The sequence below is a fragment of the Engraulis encrasicolus genome, chromosome 20, assembly GCF_034702125.1.
Source record: "Engraulis encrasicolus isolate BLACKSEA-1 chromosome 20, IST_EnEncr_1.0, whole genome shotgun sequence".
In the NCBI taxonomy this organism is placed as follows: domain Eukaryota; kingdom Metazoa; phylum Chordata; class Actinopteri; order Clupeiformes; family Engraulidae; genus Engraulis; species Engraulis encrasicolus.
The window spans coordinates 5,644,364-5,661,863 of record NC_085876.1 but is presented as its reverse complement, the minus strand read 5'-3'; the positions used below and the strand labels follow the sequence as shown (position 1 = coordinate 5,661,863).

At 43.0% G+C, this 17,500-nt stretch overlaps 2 protein-coding genes across 3 annotated transcripts in view; both read left to right on the top strand.

Moving 5' to 3' along the window:
• Positions 1–472, top strand: part of rbm24a (RNA binding motif protein 24a) — a 10,565-nt gene extending 10,093 nt beyond the window's left edge. The window contains exon 4 of the mRNA XM_063185202.1: positions 1–472. This exon is cut by the window's left edge and continues 256 nt beyond it. Within this exon, the coding sequence (XP_063041272.1) occupies positions 1–99 (99 nt within the window). The 3' untranslated portion in view covers positions 100–472.
• Positions 473–6,262: 5,790 nt separating this feature from the next.
• Positions 6,263–17,500, top strand: part of cap2 (cyclase associated actin cytoskeleton regulatory protein 2) — a 44,320-nt gene continuing 33,082 nt past the window's right edge. For both annotated transcript variants that reach the window (XM_063185199.1, XM_063185198.1), the window contains exon 1: positions 6,263–6,526. The gene's annotated coding sequence lies outside the window, so the exon portion shown is untranslated. The remainder of the gene's footprint in view (positions 6,527–17,500) is intronic.

Sequence of the window (17,500 nt, the reverse complement as noted above, 5' to 3'; positions counted from 1 at the left end):
CAGCCCCTGGCCACCGCCACGCCGGGCTCAGCTGCAGCCGCCGCCGCCGCGTTCGGCCAGTACCAGCCACAGCAGCTGCAGGCGGACCGCATGCAATAACAGCAAAGGCATCAGACATCCAGGCAGCGGAGCGGAGGTGAGATGAGATGAGGTGAGCTGAGCTGAGGGGGCGAAGGGGGTGGAGGTGCTATCTTATCTATCTATTCACCTCCAACCATCCTCCCCATTAGTCTCCCCATCGCCTGTCCACCCACCGTCTGCCACCTTCAGCTCGCTACTGATTGGCCATTGGACGAGGAAGAGAGAGAAATAACAAAGGAAGTGGATGCTGATTGGCTGGGACCGCCGCCCGTCAGCAAAGGGAAGGTGGTGCTTGGTAGATTGTTTTGGCACCAGTGGACTGGTGAGGTGGGAATTTGTAGCTTTCCAACTTGCTGTGTTTTTTTCTTCCAAAAAAAAAAAGAAAAACAAAGATGAAGATGAGTAAAGGAAGAAAAAAAAATATAATTTAAACAAAAAAAATTACAACCAAGAGAGTATGGAAGGAGAATTTAGCTTTTTATCATTATCGTTATTATCATTATCATTATTATTACAATTTTTGTTGTTTGACCTACAAGTTTAATTATTAAAGTAGAGTATTTATTGCTTAAAAGGAAGAAAGCAAAAAAATGACTAATCACTGTGGTACACTGTAGTTGTTGATGAGGCCTTAGGTCCCGTAGCTCCCATTAACGTGTAGGGGGGAGCGACCATTTTAAGTCAGCAGGAGTCATCTTTGTGACATGACTTCTACTTTAGAAGGGGACAAAGTTTTAAGTCGGGAGTCATTTAGGTCACGTGACCTCCCGCAACATTGTGGTTCCGAAGCCCGCTAACTTCTTATTTATTATATCCTTTTGAAAGGGCTCATTTTGTGTTCTTTGTCTTCTTAAGTGCATTGAAGTATAATATATTATTATTATTATTATTATTATTATTATGTACTATTATTATTATCATTACTATTATTTTCTGATTTATCAGGGAAAATGGAGCATCTTACAGTGATTTAGAGAACTCTGCCAATCAGGGAAACGTAGAAATAAACTGTGGAGCAAGAGAAAAAGAGAGCGAGAGAGGGAGAAAAAAGTCCACAAAATAGAACAAAAAAAGTGAGTGTGAGAGAGAGAGAGAGAGAGAGAGAAGGAGAGTGTGTGTGAGAGAGAACGAGAGAATGAGTTTGAGAGTAAGAAACACAGTTTGTAGCACATGTCACATTGCTCAGATCTACCTTTTCATCTTTCAAATGCTGAATGTCCCCATTTCCTCTGTCTCTCGTTCTCACCTTTCACCTTGTGACCTATGCAACAAAAAAGAAACCCTTTTCGTATGCACGCACTAGCTCATGTACACGTTCATTGGCTCATCCCGCTCATGCACTCATCTCCATGAAGACAATACCAAAAAGATGCTGATTCACTAAAGCCTTTCAAACTCGCTCCCTCCAGTCAGTGTTGACCTGTGGGGAGTATACATTCACATGATGAGAATGATGTCACCTCCAAAACACACACACACACACACACACGACAGGTAGTGCAGTCTCTCTCTCTTGTGCGTGCGTGCGTGTGTGCGTGCTGTCCAACAGCTGCAGGGGACAGGCAGCGACAAACAGGCCGACGGCTCTGGAAAGAACGCATCACTTGTGCTCGTTTGTTGAGCTGTCACATTTTAATCCCTCCACAGCCCACCAGCCCCCTGTCCCTGTCCCTGCCCCACAGACACACACACACACACACGCGCACGCGCGCGCACACACACACACACACAAATGGGCACACACAACCATAGAAACACACACACACACACAAATGGGCACACACCAACCCACCCCCCTGCACCCCTCACCTCCCATGTCAGCACTTCCAGACCTCAGTGCAGGATTGGACGGCTCCTCTTCCCCTGTTTGCTCCCTAGCCAATCACCTAGCTCCACAAACACTACCAACTGGACCCCACCTTTCCAACCACTATCCTTTCATCCCGCATTGAGATCATTGCCAACCCACAATGATTCCCCAAACCCTGCGTGCACGCTCACACACACACACACACGCCCCTCTTTAGCCCCTGGCAGAGTTCCTATTACAGACAGGCACATAGTCGGGCAGATGAGAGAGAGAGAGAGAGAGAGAGAGAGAGAGATGGGCATGCGTTTCCCACTTTATAGATGACCCAGTCACCACCTCCTTGTCCTAGACAGACATGCAGAGAGAGAGAGAGCGAGAGGTAAACACTCAAGATGAATACACACACACACACACACACACACACACACACACACACACACACACACACACACACACACACACACACACACACACACACACACACACACACACAGTGACCTAAAGGGCTTTGTCACCATTTTCTCGGCCCACACAGGGTTTCCCATTGGTCATTTGAGCCAAAGCACAACCACTTATTCCTTGGAGCTCCTGCCTTCAAAAAACCAACCACAACATCATGTAGTAAAACCAGCCCGCCACCATTTTGGTGGTTTCCTCATCCCTCATCCCCTGTTGTCATGGAGAATGGTCTCTTGTTGAGCAATAAAAACAACTAAGCTAAGTAGACAAACCGTTTTATGTCCTCAGAAGAGCTAACAACCATATTTTTGTACTACAAAGCAGCACTCTAGTTTTTGTAAGGGTTCACCTGCAAATGTAAAAAAGGGTACCCTTGTGCCTTACTTTCATAATGGTATTTAAGGAGAGCAGAGACTGACTATTTAAGATATTTATTCTTCAGAAAGGTGACTGTGTTTGCGCCTGTAAGATGAAGGCTTTAGTGGCGATACTGTCTCACGATCATGTGCTCATCTCATGGCATATAAGTTATTCAGTAGATTTAGTTGTAGTATTATTATTATTATCATTATTTTATTATCATCATTTACTATTCTTATGATTAACATACTGAACCAAAATATCGATGTAGAATTTATTTAAGATGGAATTCTGTATGTGCACTGTACAATTCTAGTTTCTTTTCTTTTTTTGCTTTTTTTGCATTTTAGAATATGACATTATGATGATGATGACATTAAAAATATTGGCTAGTTTAATGCCGTTCGTACGAAAACCTTATTTAAAAAATGCTGGCCCTATTATTGGGGGCAGATGGTCCCTTTTTTTCCTTAGCCTATTTTTGTTTCTTTTTATTTTTTTTTATTTCCTAGAACTGTTGAAATGACATCGGAGGAGAGATCAGCCCTTAGTGCTGCTCAACACGCATTAGAATGTATCGTCGTTGTCAAGGGTGACTAGCTGTTGCTTTATGTTGCTTTCAACGCTCCTCAAATGGGCGATTTTACATTATGTCGGGAAATTTTATACTTGAATTTATTTCTTACAAGGGAAAAAATATGAAAATAAATGACAAAAAAACTTTTTAAAGAAAAGCTTTTCATTGTCACTGGATTGGAGGCATGTAAATGTTATCTACTATTTAAAAATGCAAAAGGTCCTGTTTGTATTCAAACTTTATTTAAAGAGTTTCAACACTATTTACTCTATACATGGAAATAAAAGATTCTCAAATCGGCTTGACTGTGTTTCTTGGAGCTGTTCTTATGTGTTTGGTCATGAAATCATGTGTTTTCCAGACACAGCACCGTGGTAGTGTCATATCTGCTGAGAGACACTACACACAATCAATGTTTGTCTGGACAATTTGTTTCCTGACCTAATTGATCACACTGACAAGCTGTCTGTCTGGGATTGTGAAATCTGTGATTATTTCAAACTTTTCAGATACCTCAACAGAGTCTTGATGTCACCAAGTTTTGTAACATTCCACGTGTCAGATGTTTACCAAAAAAAAGTGTTGCACAGCTGTCTCGCCATTGATCCTTCTCAGGATATTTTCATATGTCTAAGGTACTTTCAGGGACTATCAATGAAGACCTATGATCATCAGATATGCAACTTTAAAAAGTCTGAATTCTTAAAGTATTTTTTTACTGGTATATGCATACTGCTATCCAGGTGGGTTAGGGCTATGAGCAAGATCAGGTGGTGATGACATAAAGGTCTTGCTCCCTGGTAGAGTATGGTTTCGGGTCCACCTCCTGTTGAGTATTTGTATTCTGAAATGGCCCTAGTGCTGCCTAGCCTGGTTACCACCAGACCTAATCTCAAGTGAGATTAGGTCTGGCTACCTGCCTACTATAAATTCCGTAGGGAGCAGGGGGCATCACACTCTCTGATTTGACAGAGACAGGGACCATAATCTGGTCCGTTAGGAGTCATAGCTTCCATACTGTCTTTCAGATCGGAACGATTGTGTATAACTAAAGGCAGTATGGGAGTCAACAATTGGCATCTCAGGGGCAAGGCATTTTTTTTCATTTAGTTTTTTTTGTTTTTGCATAGCGCATTTCATTTATCTATCACAGGCATAGAACTACTGTGAAACGTATCAACATGCAGTGAAGTAGAGCTCAGTGGATCAGAAAAATAAAGATGGGGCCACATTGTGTAGGCCACCATACCGGTATCTTTCCCTTAGCCCACACCATGCCACTTTGCATCTGAGTTAAGGTGTAGCCCAGTGGTTCTCCCCCTCAAATGGCAACTAAGCACTGCCTCCTCTCAGTTCTTGGTATCTTTCTCAATGCTGCTCTAGGGCTTCCCAAATCCCCCTGGGGGGCTGTAGAGCCCCTGTTGAGAAACACTAGTGTACCCATATCTACCTGAGGAAGTGTAATAGGAGCTGCCAGGTACAGACTGGTAGCTGAAGAAGATAGAACTCATCAGGAGGGGCCCCATCAGGAGATTTCATGCTAACTTTCATTATTCTGAATTTATTCATTATTTATCATTTCACATCACAGGTCTAACACTGAAATACACAGTCGATACTCAACAGTAATGTCTGTACTCAGGCCCGCTGACAGTTTTGGCCCGGCCCAGGACAAAATCAAATAAAAGGGCTGAACAAAGAAATTATGCATTCTTGGGGTACTGACAATTTCAGGAAAGAGTGAGCAATGCAACTATATGTTGAAATTGGTCAGAAAGAAATTTTCCTTTTGTGAACAACATGATGGTTTCAAATCTAAGGGGGCAACAAAAAAAGCTTCTATCATTTGCTGATAAGTAAGATGTTCTAAGCTGGATGTATTTCTGATAGAGTGACTAAAGGTCGTTGACACTTCCAGAGCTGCAAAAAAAAGCCTCAACTTCATCAACCAAATGTGTGTATCTGGCAGGACCGTATGCTAGGAAAATAGTATCACCAAGGTTTCACAGACATGCCATAGACCACGACCTCATCAGGTTGTTCCAGTTTTGCCATAGGTCTCCTCACTGACACCCAGGGAAGCCGACAGATTGTACAAAAGGGTCAGTTGTCCTGGGCTCAGGGGGAGAAGGGGGGCAGAACTGGACAGAACTTTTAGATGACTGTCCCTGGCCCAGTCAAAGCTGTAAGCGGCCCTACTGACACCACTTCAGTTTAGTGCACATACGTCACCTTTACAGGCATCTTCGAATGGCCACCGTCCACCAGTGGAGTCCTCAAGCTGGTCAATAATTCAGGGTCTGTGTAATCAATAAGGCATGCCTGTCCGAGTCCGCCCGCTTGCCTGTCCCATCTCAATATCTTGGTTGCCTGTATACAGCCTATTCCTGTCTACTGTAACATGACACAGGGAGGCCTACTTTTACACATAATACGCACACTCACACACATGCACAGAGCATGACATAGCACAGACACACTCTTTCCACACTACATGCCTGTCACTTCAATGACAGCTACACCAGAATTAGGGCAGGGCATTGGGAATGGAAGAACATGCTGCCTTAGGAAACATGTTTTGATGTTGTCACCTTGATGTTAACCCCGAAAAACCTGTTTAAACAGATGGTCTCATATTCACAATTCACATGACATTTACATCAATCAGTTATCTTCCCAATAAACAAAATAGGCTACCTCAAGATCAGAGTTAGTCCAAAGAGGGGAGGCGAGTGGTTGTTTGGGCACTAGAGCCTACTTGTTATGGACATGCATCATCAAACAAATAACTCAAAATATGTCTTCAATCTTGCTCATAATAAAATACAGTCATGAGTATCACTTAAGGGCATTTGTGCCTAGACATGAAATCCACGAAAGAGTGACTGGTGTCAAGTGAAGCCCGCTCAAGTTTACTCCTACCGCCAAATAGTTAATTACACGTTCCAGAATGGCACACACCATTTCAGCGCCTCTAAGCTAACGGTTTTATAGCGAGTAGGAAGAAGACAGGACACAGTCTAGGAATTATCCCTGAGTGTTTCCCCGGTCCTCTTTCAAGCAGGTTCACTGATGTTGCTTTATTTGGAAGTCCCGGAAGCGTTTGCTCCGCTGCTCAGTTGACTGACAAGAAGGTTTGGGAAAGGGACGCGCGCGCACAGGGACCAGCTCGGCTGAGGACGTGGGGATCAAGAAAAGGGAAAGACAACACTGCCTTAATAACACGGAAGAGGACACAGGTAAAAAAAAACCACCCTTTCATATCATTGCTTTAACTCTATGAACCGAACAATTTGAGACAAAGTTGAAGTAAGGAATCCAATGGAAGGAGAGTGAGCAGGCGGCACGCTCGTGGCTGGCGCGCGCCACAGAAACATGCGAGTATTGTGTTGGGAGTCATTTGCTGTGTATGCAGTTAGACACAAGACACAACAGTGACAACAAAGGTCTGGACAATAGCCCTTTCGTTTTCTATTCATGTTTTACCGTTGTGCTGCATGTTTTCCTGTTCACCGACCGTGGGGCAAATTCATTGCATCACTGAGGTAAATGTTTGAGTTCTTGCAGCACTTGTCTCGTATGCCAATGAGGCAGACCATGTTGGATCAAAGTCACAACGTCATATTTTATGCCTATATTTTGGATAGAGGCCAGTTTTTTGTCTGATCGGAGTAGATGTTGGTCTTTAGTAAACAGCAAGGTGCAGTAAGAAAATCAATGCAAGGTTGGTCATTGTGTGCGTCATTAATAACCCAGTAGGCCTGATGTGACCATTGGTTTATGAGGGATGTTGGCTAGCTGAGTATATCTCTGTAGTTCAGAATAATTCTGAAGTTGTAATTATGCTTGGCTATTGGTCTATTTGAAGCCACTCTTTGATCCAGATGTGAGAATATTACGATAGATGCTATCTATCCCAGTTACATTAGCCTGTACTTCCTTACAACCTGATCCATCCCTGACACCACCAGTGTGTCTTTCGCTGGTGCGTGTGTGTTGAAAGACCACTTCTTCCGATGCCTCATATAGCCCCACTATCAGATGGCAAGCTTGAACCCAGCTCCCTGCTTGGCCTGAAGGTCTGTGTCTTCTCTTCTGTACTCTACTTTGATAGAGGCATACTACACCTACTGAATGAACTTGTGTGAGTATAAGTTGGGAGAAGAGATGTCAAAAAATAAAAGCACAATTAAACACCGAGTAACCAGTAAACCAGTGAACCTGTCTTACGATCGGATGGCTGGTTGGATCAAATCTGTAGTGGGTTCTTGTTAGGTTTTTTGTGTTTTTCAGTAACAACACAATCTACCTGTATTTTTAACACCCCTGGCTGGGAGTGGGAAATTCAACAGGGGTTTTGGGATTTCAAACAATTTCAAACAATTTCAATGTCCTCTGATTTCTTGTAGGGTTTTTAAAATAACATATGTATTTAAGAATATATAACCCTACCCTTTCATTTGAAAAGCTAAAGATGAAACCATGTGTTGGCCTAATTGACTTATAGGCCTACTTGTTGTACGTGTCCGAATGATATGGAGTTTTGTTATGTAAGCTACACACTAGACCAGACCACCCACTCTTACTTACACGAGTTTCTGAGTTGTCATGGTAGCTCACTTCGACCTCAAGTGAATACTCTCATTCTCAGTCCTTCAATACCCTTGCCAGAAACCCAGCAGGTTAATTGGGCTGTTACCGTAGAATGGAGAAACACAGTTAGATAAAAAATAACTTTGACATCAAGACTTGCCTACCTTTCCTCAATTGAAGTAATGCTCACCTAGTAAAATACACAAAGCTGCTGCTTGGACTGAATAACTTTGGCATTATTTTCTGTGGTACAGAGTGAAATGAAATAGTGAGGAAGGCTAATCCTGAGACTGTTGTACATGCTGATTTGGAAACGTGATGAAATCGGGGACAAGGCTGTGGAATAAACTAGTCTGTCCCATCAACAAACACACTGATGTGAAAATCAATGTTGTCAATGTTGGGTTGTTTTGCTCACGTCCCTCCAGATAGGTGTAGTCAAGCATCCTGTTTACAAGGAAAGGCCATCAACATTCTTGGATAGAGGCGCCTCTCTGCATAGTAAAAAATGCAGTATTAATACAACACTCAGAGAGTCGATTAACATCTAGATTGTATTTGGTCCCAAACTTCTCTCTCAGTGTTGAATTAGCACTGTATTTTTGCTGTGTGTTGTTGACAGACCATTATTAGCATACGTTCTAGTTTCCCATGTCTATCTCTGAATATACTGTGCTGATGTAGTCATCTTACTTGCTTGAATTGTGTGATGATATGTCTGTTGTATTGCGCCAGTTTTGTGTCACATAATACCTAAGATTAAAGACTGCTGCAGTGTGGTTTGCTCAGTGACAAAGAACTGTCAAGCAAATTATAATAAGACAGTCTCCATATGTGATGGTCTGGTTGAGAACCTAGATTATGATTTGCTTCAAAGTTTGTGGTTGCGAGAAAATATGTGTTTTGATGCACATCGGCCCACAAGTTTGTAATTACGTGTTCAGTTCTGATATCATGATAGCAAATGTTTTCTATTTTAACTTTATTTTCAGTAGGCTGTGGAACGTACAACCAATCACAAATGTTTTCTTGTATAAACTACACACCAACCCACACAAGTCTCCAAATTGTCAAAGCAGTGCACATCAACTTAATGTGAATACTCTGTGGGGTTCTCATTGTCAATGTTTAATCTCCTTGAGTCCTGGGGCACTCACATCGCCTCTGCTGTTGGGAAGGCCCAGCAGCGCCTTTTCTACCTGAGGAAGCTGAGGAGCTACCACATCCCCAGACCACTGCTGGTGAACTTTTACAACTGTACCATCAGCAGTGTTCTGACCAGGGCTTGACATTAACTTTTTCACCCACTGGCCACTGTGGCTAGTGGTTTTCCCGAGTCACTAGCCATTCAGGTATTCCACAAGCCACTGATTTTCTATCGTTTTTTTCCCTTTATCATGATACGTGTACGTCTAACCTCAGAAGATGAGGTGCTAAAGCAAGTAGCAAGAAGTATATCAAGCAAATAGAAACTGAGTTACTGAGCTTTTTCTTGAACTTAAATACAAACAATTGATACTCAATGGGCAAACGGCAGCATAAAGGCTTAGATGCGTATGTTACCAAGGAATATAAACTGCCAGCCAAATTGGCTAGTGACACTGAAAGTACTACTAGCCACAGCCAAGTTTCACCAGCATTTGGCCGGTTGGCTAGTGCCAGTGTCAAGCCCTGGTTCTGACCTATGGGTTCCTAGGGTGGTTCTCCAGCTCCTCCAAAGCAGATCAGCAGGCACTCCGGCGTGTGGTGAAAACAGCAGGGACACTCACTGGAATGCCTCTCCCGGAGATTAGTACCATCTACACCACACGCTGTCTACGGAGAGTGCAGAACATCCTGCGCGACAGCCACCATCCTGCCTATCATTTTGAATGGGGATGATGATATCCTAACTCAATTTCTTGACTTAATCTGTGTGTAAATTGAATCTGAACATATCAGACAGGAGTGTGGCATACAGTATGTAGCTGAGCCTGGATTGGCGTGGACTATGCCTACTAGTGTATGCCTACTAGTGTAACCCTTTCATGTAGAGTCTCTGTTATAACCTTGTTCTAATAGTCATAAAGAGCACAAGCACATACAGTACATTCTCACATCACAAATTGTCCTGTCAGTGGTAAACAGTACATGAGAGCCCCCAGCATCACAGGCTCTATCCCTACTCCTTGGGCTCCTCTGAAAGACACTGGGTACAGTCCATTATCCTAGCTCCTGTCCTCAATCTGTGCTTGTGGCCTCATGCTTCACTGATGCCCCGCCTCTGTGGAGAAAAAAATCAAGTTTCCCCGTTGTCAGTCTAGCCACAACAACTTTTGGTGACGTTCCCCCATTCATCATCCCAATTCCAATGACCTTTGACCTTTGAGATACTTAATGAACTTTCTGTGGTCAATAACGTCTTGCAATGTCATCGCAAGGCCAAAATCACAAGACAGGACGGGAGTTTGGCTAATGGAAAGAACCTGCTGTAGATGATATAGAGAGGCCACGGCGAGGCAGCTTGGGTTACTGAGGGTGGATACTGAGGGAAGCACACTCATCATCTGGTAGGACTGCATGATTGTGGAAAATATGATAATAATAATTTTTTGGATCAACATTTAAATCACGATTATTAATCAAGGTTACTCAACAACAATAAGAAACTGAATTTCGTGCGGAATGTTATTTCATTAGTTCACTCTCTGAAATTTGGATTAAGCATCTTCGTTCTCGCTGCAGAACGGACTTCTTGTGATCTTGCCGCTCTCGCAAGAGAGTGTCTGTCCACGCGGTGGACTGATCATCAAAGTGCTTCACGAGGTCCGCAGGGACCACTGCACTCAAGATTACGTGGCGTATTGGACAAGATCGCTGGCCGTGGTGCTGAAGCACTGCCACAGCCGAGAAATGTCTATGCAGCAAACACTCTCGAGCTCGAGAGTACGGGGCGCCACTCAGAGCTCGGGCAGTATCTGCACCCGCCAATATGTGCGAACTCTGAGCGGACACCCCCCGGCAGATGATGGTTGTAGAGCAACGGAGCGAGGTGAACTGGAAGCTAGGGCAAGACACCTGACGAATCGATCGAACAGTGGCGGAAGGGAGGCGAAAGGGGAGGTGGTGAGTGCGAGCAAGAAAGAACATTTCTGACTGGAGACAGGTGAGCGGAGAATGCTGTATCGATAATTAAGGCGCGTTCCAAATTCCAGTGCGCTGAAATTCCACCAAATGATGGCAGGGTGGAGAATGAGAAGCAGCTGGTTAAATGCTTAGTTGGTTAAGTGCTTATCTTTTTGTGCTGAATTCAGGCGAATGGCAGTTAAGTGGAGAACAGAATGCAGGTGGTAAATTAGGCATGCCAAATTTCAGTTCGCTTCTCTCGAACTTTCGTTTTTAACATAAAGTGCATTTAAAGTCACAAAGAGGAGCCTGTTCAGCAACCAGAAGGTTGCAGGTTCGAGCCCCGCTTTGTATAACCCTAATCGATGTGTCCTTGAGCAAGATAATTTTCCACCGAATTGCTCTTGGTGGTAGGGTGGTGCCCTGCATGCAGCCACTGCCACGAGTGTGTGAGAGTGAATGGGTGAATGTGTGAGACATACAATGTAAAGTGCCTTGAGTGCTCGAAAGACTGAAAAGGTGCTATATAAGTGTAGTCAATTTACCATATAACTAAGAATGTGTTATATAAGGGATTAACAAAATAAAACTGAATAGTATTAATTATGTAAAAGACAATAGCATGAATCTTTGGCAGGTCTACAGATACAGTATTTGGCTTCAAGAATGGCAAAAGACAGATCACTATAGCCCCCTGTGTGATCACAATGAAGTTGCGATTTTCATTTTTGTAATTGTTGCGGCCATAATCACGATTATCTATTAATTTTAATTGATTGTGCAGCTCTGCCATGGGCTGCAAGTCATTTCTCCATACACAGTCCTTTTCTCTGTCCTGTGTCCTGTGTTCTCGTACATACGTTAAAGGGACACTGTGTGAGATTTTTAGTTGTTTATTTCCAGAATTCATGCTGCCCATTCACTAATGTTACCTTTTTCATGAATACTTACCACCAGCATCAAATTCTATGTATTCATTATGACTGGAAAAATTGCACTTTTCATACATGAAAAGGGGGATCTTCTCCATGCTCCGCCATTTTGAATTTCCAAAAATAGCCATTTTTAGCTGCAAAAAAGACTGTACTTGGACCATACTAGAAAATATTTGTTTATTACTCAGTAAACTTTCATGTAAAGATGAAATTTGGCAATAGGCAGCCCAGTTTCAATGAGCATCATAGTTGCAGTACCTTTTTTGACCATTTCCTGCACAGTGTCCCTTTAAGTGAGTTTTAAAAGAAAAAAAAGTTAGACTTGTGGTTCATGAGGAAATGTGTCTGCTATTCAAAGTTGGGTTGACAGATGTATCACATTTGTACTTAATATGTTTGAGGAATGTCCAATATAAAACTGACATTACTCTCTGCACACGTCTAACAGTGTGAATGTGTATTTGTGTCTACTAGTGTATGTGTGTGTGTGTGCGCGTGTGTGCATGTGTGCATGTGTGCATGCCCCTAGACTGATTGCAGAAATAGTTGTTGAGGCCTAGCTCTGGCATTTGGCATGGCCTGGAGAATTCTACCGGGGGTTCACACCGATGACGTGAACTTTTCCACTTTGGGTCACTATTAATTATCACCGTCTCTCACTCTTTCAGTCTCACTGTCTCACTGTGTGTGTGTGTGTGTGTGTGTGTGTGTGTGTGTGTGTGTGTGTGTGTGTGTGTGTGTGTGTGTGTGTGTGATTGTGTGTGTGTGTGTGTGTGTGTGTGTGTGTGTGTGTGTGTGTGTGTGTGTGTGTGTGTGTGTGTGTGTGTGTGTGTGTGTGTGTGTGTGTGAAAATGTGGAAAAGAGACAGAGAGAGATAGGACAGAGAATGAGATCATGCTGTGTCAAACACTTAGATGAAGTACAGACATTTCAGTTGAGTATTGCCTGTGTATTCCAGTGTTGGGGCTGTGATGTGACATAGCCTGCAGTTTCACAGTAACAACAGAGGGGATTCTCAGTTGAAATTCAAAATAACGAAAGCTAGCTTGAGATCATCACTACTGTAGGTTTTTTAATGTAATTTTTACACATTTTTTGCCTTTATTTCTGACAGGACAGTGAAGGAGAGACAGGAAATGAGTGGGGTAGGGAGAGAGACGGGGAAGGATCGGCAAATGACCCGGGCTGGAATCAAACCCGGGTCGCCGGCGTAGTAATCCAGTGCCCTACCGTTAGACCACGGCAGGGCCACCATTACAGTAGTTGAAAATGTAAGCTATTGCTTGCTATCACATGGCTTGGGGGCCTCAAGTGTCTGTCTGCCTGCCTAGCCCTGTGACAAGACGTGACTCTGAGTAACAAGTCCTTTCACCTCAAGGACTGTGGTGCGCATTCCAGTGTTTCCCACTGAACATTTGTTAATGAAGGCGTGTAGGCAGGATCCTAGCTTCCTTGTTGTCTGGTGAGAAGAGATGTCAGTGATGGTAGAGAGGGGAGGGAGGTCAGCATCCTGATGGCCTGGGGGATGTTAGCTGTTGGGGAGTCTGGTGGTTCTGGACTGGTGGCACCTGTACCTCGTTCCCGAGGGCAGGAGGCTGAACAGGTTGTGTGAAGGCTGTGTAACATAATTTTTTTTTTTTTAAATAGGTGCAGTATTGAATTAACAGCCAACTTGTGAGTGAAACAGATTGGCACTGGTTTCACTGATGTATTTCTTTTCCTACAACACAAAGCTTGGCACTACACACACTTCATGACCATGTATCAGAGGAAAAGGTTAAAAAACTGTGCTTAGAACATAATGAGGGACAGAGACATTCTATCTCTTTATAGATACAAGCTAGTGAAGCTTAGTCATATGCTTTTCTTAGCCTTTGAGTTGCAAGGTTATTTATTCATCCAATAAATTAATCCCATGTTTATTCCTGGAAGGTGATGTAGGACATAAGTTAGAGGTGAGTGAGTTGCACAGTGATTGCTACATGGGTGGTACACAGGGGTTACTGGGGCATCAGGGACAGAGGAGTATATGAAATCAAAGTAGAAGTACTCTTAAGCTGCCCTCTAACTACACGACTTTCAAATCTTACCAGATTTTGACGTCAGGTTGCGCTCCACACATTAAGAGAATTGCAACTTTCAATTTTATCTCTGATCATAAACACAAAGGAAATGCTCAACATTCTATTTTGAATCATAAATACCAAACACTGTTTGATGCTTATGATTTCCGGTGAGCGACTCTTTGACCTGGGAAAATTCAATCTTAGAACATTACAAATGATGAGGAAAACTTGCCAGACAATTGCTTGTGATGGTCCTGGGGGGGTAACATCCACCCATTGTCGCAAGGCGGGGTTTCAGCCAAGAGTCGGGCCAGTAGTCATATAGTTTGAGTCCACCTTTACAGTTTACCTAGTTCATTAAGTACAGTGGAATAACTGGTGTATAAACTACAGTATGTAAGATAATGTGCTGGTGTTGTCCGTATGTCACTAATACACCTCTGATTGGGGGTTAGTGAAAGAAAGGGTTTAAGAATTCTGTGTGCAAAAGACAGCGTCACCTTGTATTTGTGGATTGATGAAACTAATAGCAGAGACGATCTAAATGCAAATCTAGAACAGAGAATCTTTGGTAATAGTCACCACAGGTGACACTCCACAGGTCATGAAGTTCTCTTTTAGATCCACACCGACAAGTGTCCAAAAGGAAACAGTGGTTGACACAGAAGTCATTAGATTAAGCCTACACGTGCGTTTCTTTAAAGGGACACTGTGCAGGAAATGGTCAAAAAAGGTACTGTAACTATGCTGCTCATTGAAACTGGGCTGCCTATTGCCAAATTTGATCTTTACACAGAAGTTTACTAAGTAATAAACAAATATGTTCTAGTATGTATCTAGTATGTATCTAAATATGTTCTAGTCATTTTTGCAGCTAAAAATAGCTATTTTTGGAAATTCAAAATGGTGGACCATGGAGAAGATCCCCCTTTTCATGTATGAAAAGTGCAATTTTTCCAGTCATAATGAATACTTAGAATTTGATACTGGTGGTAATATATAATAAACAACAAAAAATCTCACACAGTGTCCCTTTAATGGTGAGGTTATTTGTTATTCATGCTACAAATATGATTCCTAGAAGGTGATGCAAGGTATACAAGCGAGTTGCACACCGATTGCACTATGCCACACACACACACACACACACACACACACACACACACACACACACACACACACACACACACACACACACACACACACACACACACACACACACACACACACACACACACACTAGCAGGGGTTTTCCCCCAGTGGTGTGTCACTGTGCCTCTTTAGGAATGTTACACTTCAGCATTTCCTGCGATGTGGCAGCCAGCCTCTGATGGACGTGTCGTGGATGTCGCCATGTGAGATGAGACGAGGTGCCTGGAGCGTAAATTATTATGATGGGAAAGGCTGAGTGAGAGGCGAGGGAGGGAGGGAGGGAGGTGAGGGGATAGAACGCTTCCCTTGCGTGAGTGTAGCAGAGGGAACATCCTCTGCCTGTTTCAGTCTTTGGTGTTTTGGTGTTTGTTGCTCTGTAGTTTCTGTAGCTTCTTTGTACAGATGGGCCCGGTGGCGGGCAGTTCAGGCATTGCTGAAAAGACTCAACTACATCTTAACATCATTGCTATGACATTACAGAGAGCCTTAAGTAACAGGTTAAGACTTAGTCGTTACAATTTTGGTGACAGTAGGGTTAACATAGGCTGTGCACAATTTTTTTTACATTGGGCCCATGATTTCACATTATAACCTCATGTTCTACTCACCCCTGTATGTTGTGTGTCATTTGGAGGTCTACCAAAGATATTTGGCCATGAAATGACTTCCTATGGGCAGGCACAAACTATGGTATTTTTTGATTTATTCATTACGGTGCGCTACCACTCATAACGTGTAGGTGGATTGCTTGTTTGGAAACTTCTCCGATTTGCGTGTAATACAGTCTTTGTAAAGTCTGGTTAAGGCGGATGTGACGTCACATAAAGAACATCCGCTTTTACCAGTCTTTCAAAAATCATTTCAGTGTGTGTGTGTGTGTGTGTGAGAGAGAGAGAGAGAATTGAATAATGGAGTGGTCCTCCCACATTATTCATCAGTAGGGGCATCATCCTCTCCTCTCTTCACCTCTTCTCCTCTCTTCTCCTCTCCTCTCCTCCTCTTGTCTTGTCTTCCCCTCTCCTCTCCTCTCCTCTCCCCTCCTCTCCTCCTCTTGCCTCGCCTCTCTTCTCTCCTCTCCTCTCCTCTTCTCTCCTCTCCTCTCCTCTCCTCTCCTCTTCTCTCCTCTCCTCTCCTCTATTGGTGCAGTGCAGTATTCACCTGGGCAGGGCCCCAGAGGGACAGAGAAAGAAGCATACGGTCTATGGAGACACCCCAGCTGTCTGCTGCCTCACTGCTGCTTACAGCAACGTTTATTTTACTAATGCCCCTCTCTCTTTCTCCCTTTTCTCTCTCTCTCTCTCTCTCTCTCTCTCTCTCTCTCTCTCTCTCTCTCTCTCTCTCTCGCTCACACACACACACACACACACACACACACACACACACACACACACACACACACACACACACACACACACACACACTGTCGCACTCTCTCTCTCTCAGTGTTTGAGTATGTGCGTACATAAGTATGTCACGGTAAACGCCATGAGGACTTCATTTAAAGCTTCCACTGTCTGTGGGTAGATCACAGACCTGTCCATCGTGCACTTCCTGAAGTCTTCTCTTCCTTCGACCAATATGGCTGCAATTTGCCATGTTATATTAAATACTTTTAGAAATGTTTTTCACAAATTCCATAGCGCCTCTGCCCCTTTTTCAAGTCAAGTCAAGTCAAGTATGCCTTTTACAGTTTTTCTCGATTGCCTCCACACAAGTTCTGGTACTTCACACACAATTCTCGGAACATCTCACCCATTTCCCAACTCCCCTAACCAATGTCACTGAACACTAAACACAATTCCTACTTAACACTCAAATTCCAGTTTTAAAACACACTCTTTTCACACCATTACACACAATTCTCTGGATTACACTCAATTTTCATAAAGAAAAATACTGGGTTTCTCATGGAACACACTGTCATTCACAACACTACAATCAACTGCAATACTATGTTCACTTCCTCATCACATGGGCAAACTCTCTTCATACCGGTTTACAATCTGAAATCATCACCCCATAAGGACACACATTGCATGTCATATTGATGAAAAATGAGTGGATACAAGGAGAAAACCCATTTGTTTAGTTTTTGAACTCAAAAATATGTTATACAAGACATAACTTTCATGTGGTTACCCAATATTTTACAATAAATTAGTGCAATTTTTAAATGTCAGAAAAATATGTAAAATATATACACATCTGTGTACTCCGAGTCTAAAAGCAATATTTCTGTATTTTACTACAGAAAAATACCCTCTTTAGTAAGTAGAACACTGAAGAAAATATGTTTCTTCTGTGTTTCAAGTTGAGTCTAGAGGTTTTTTTTCATAGCAATAGGCTATACAGAAATGTAATA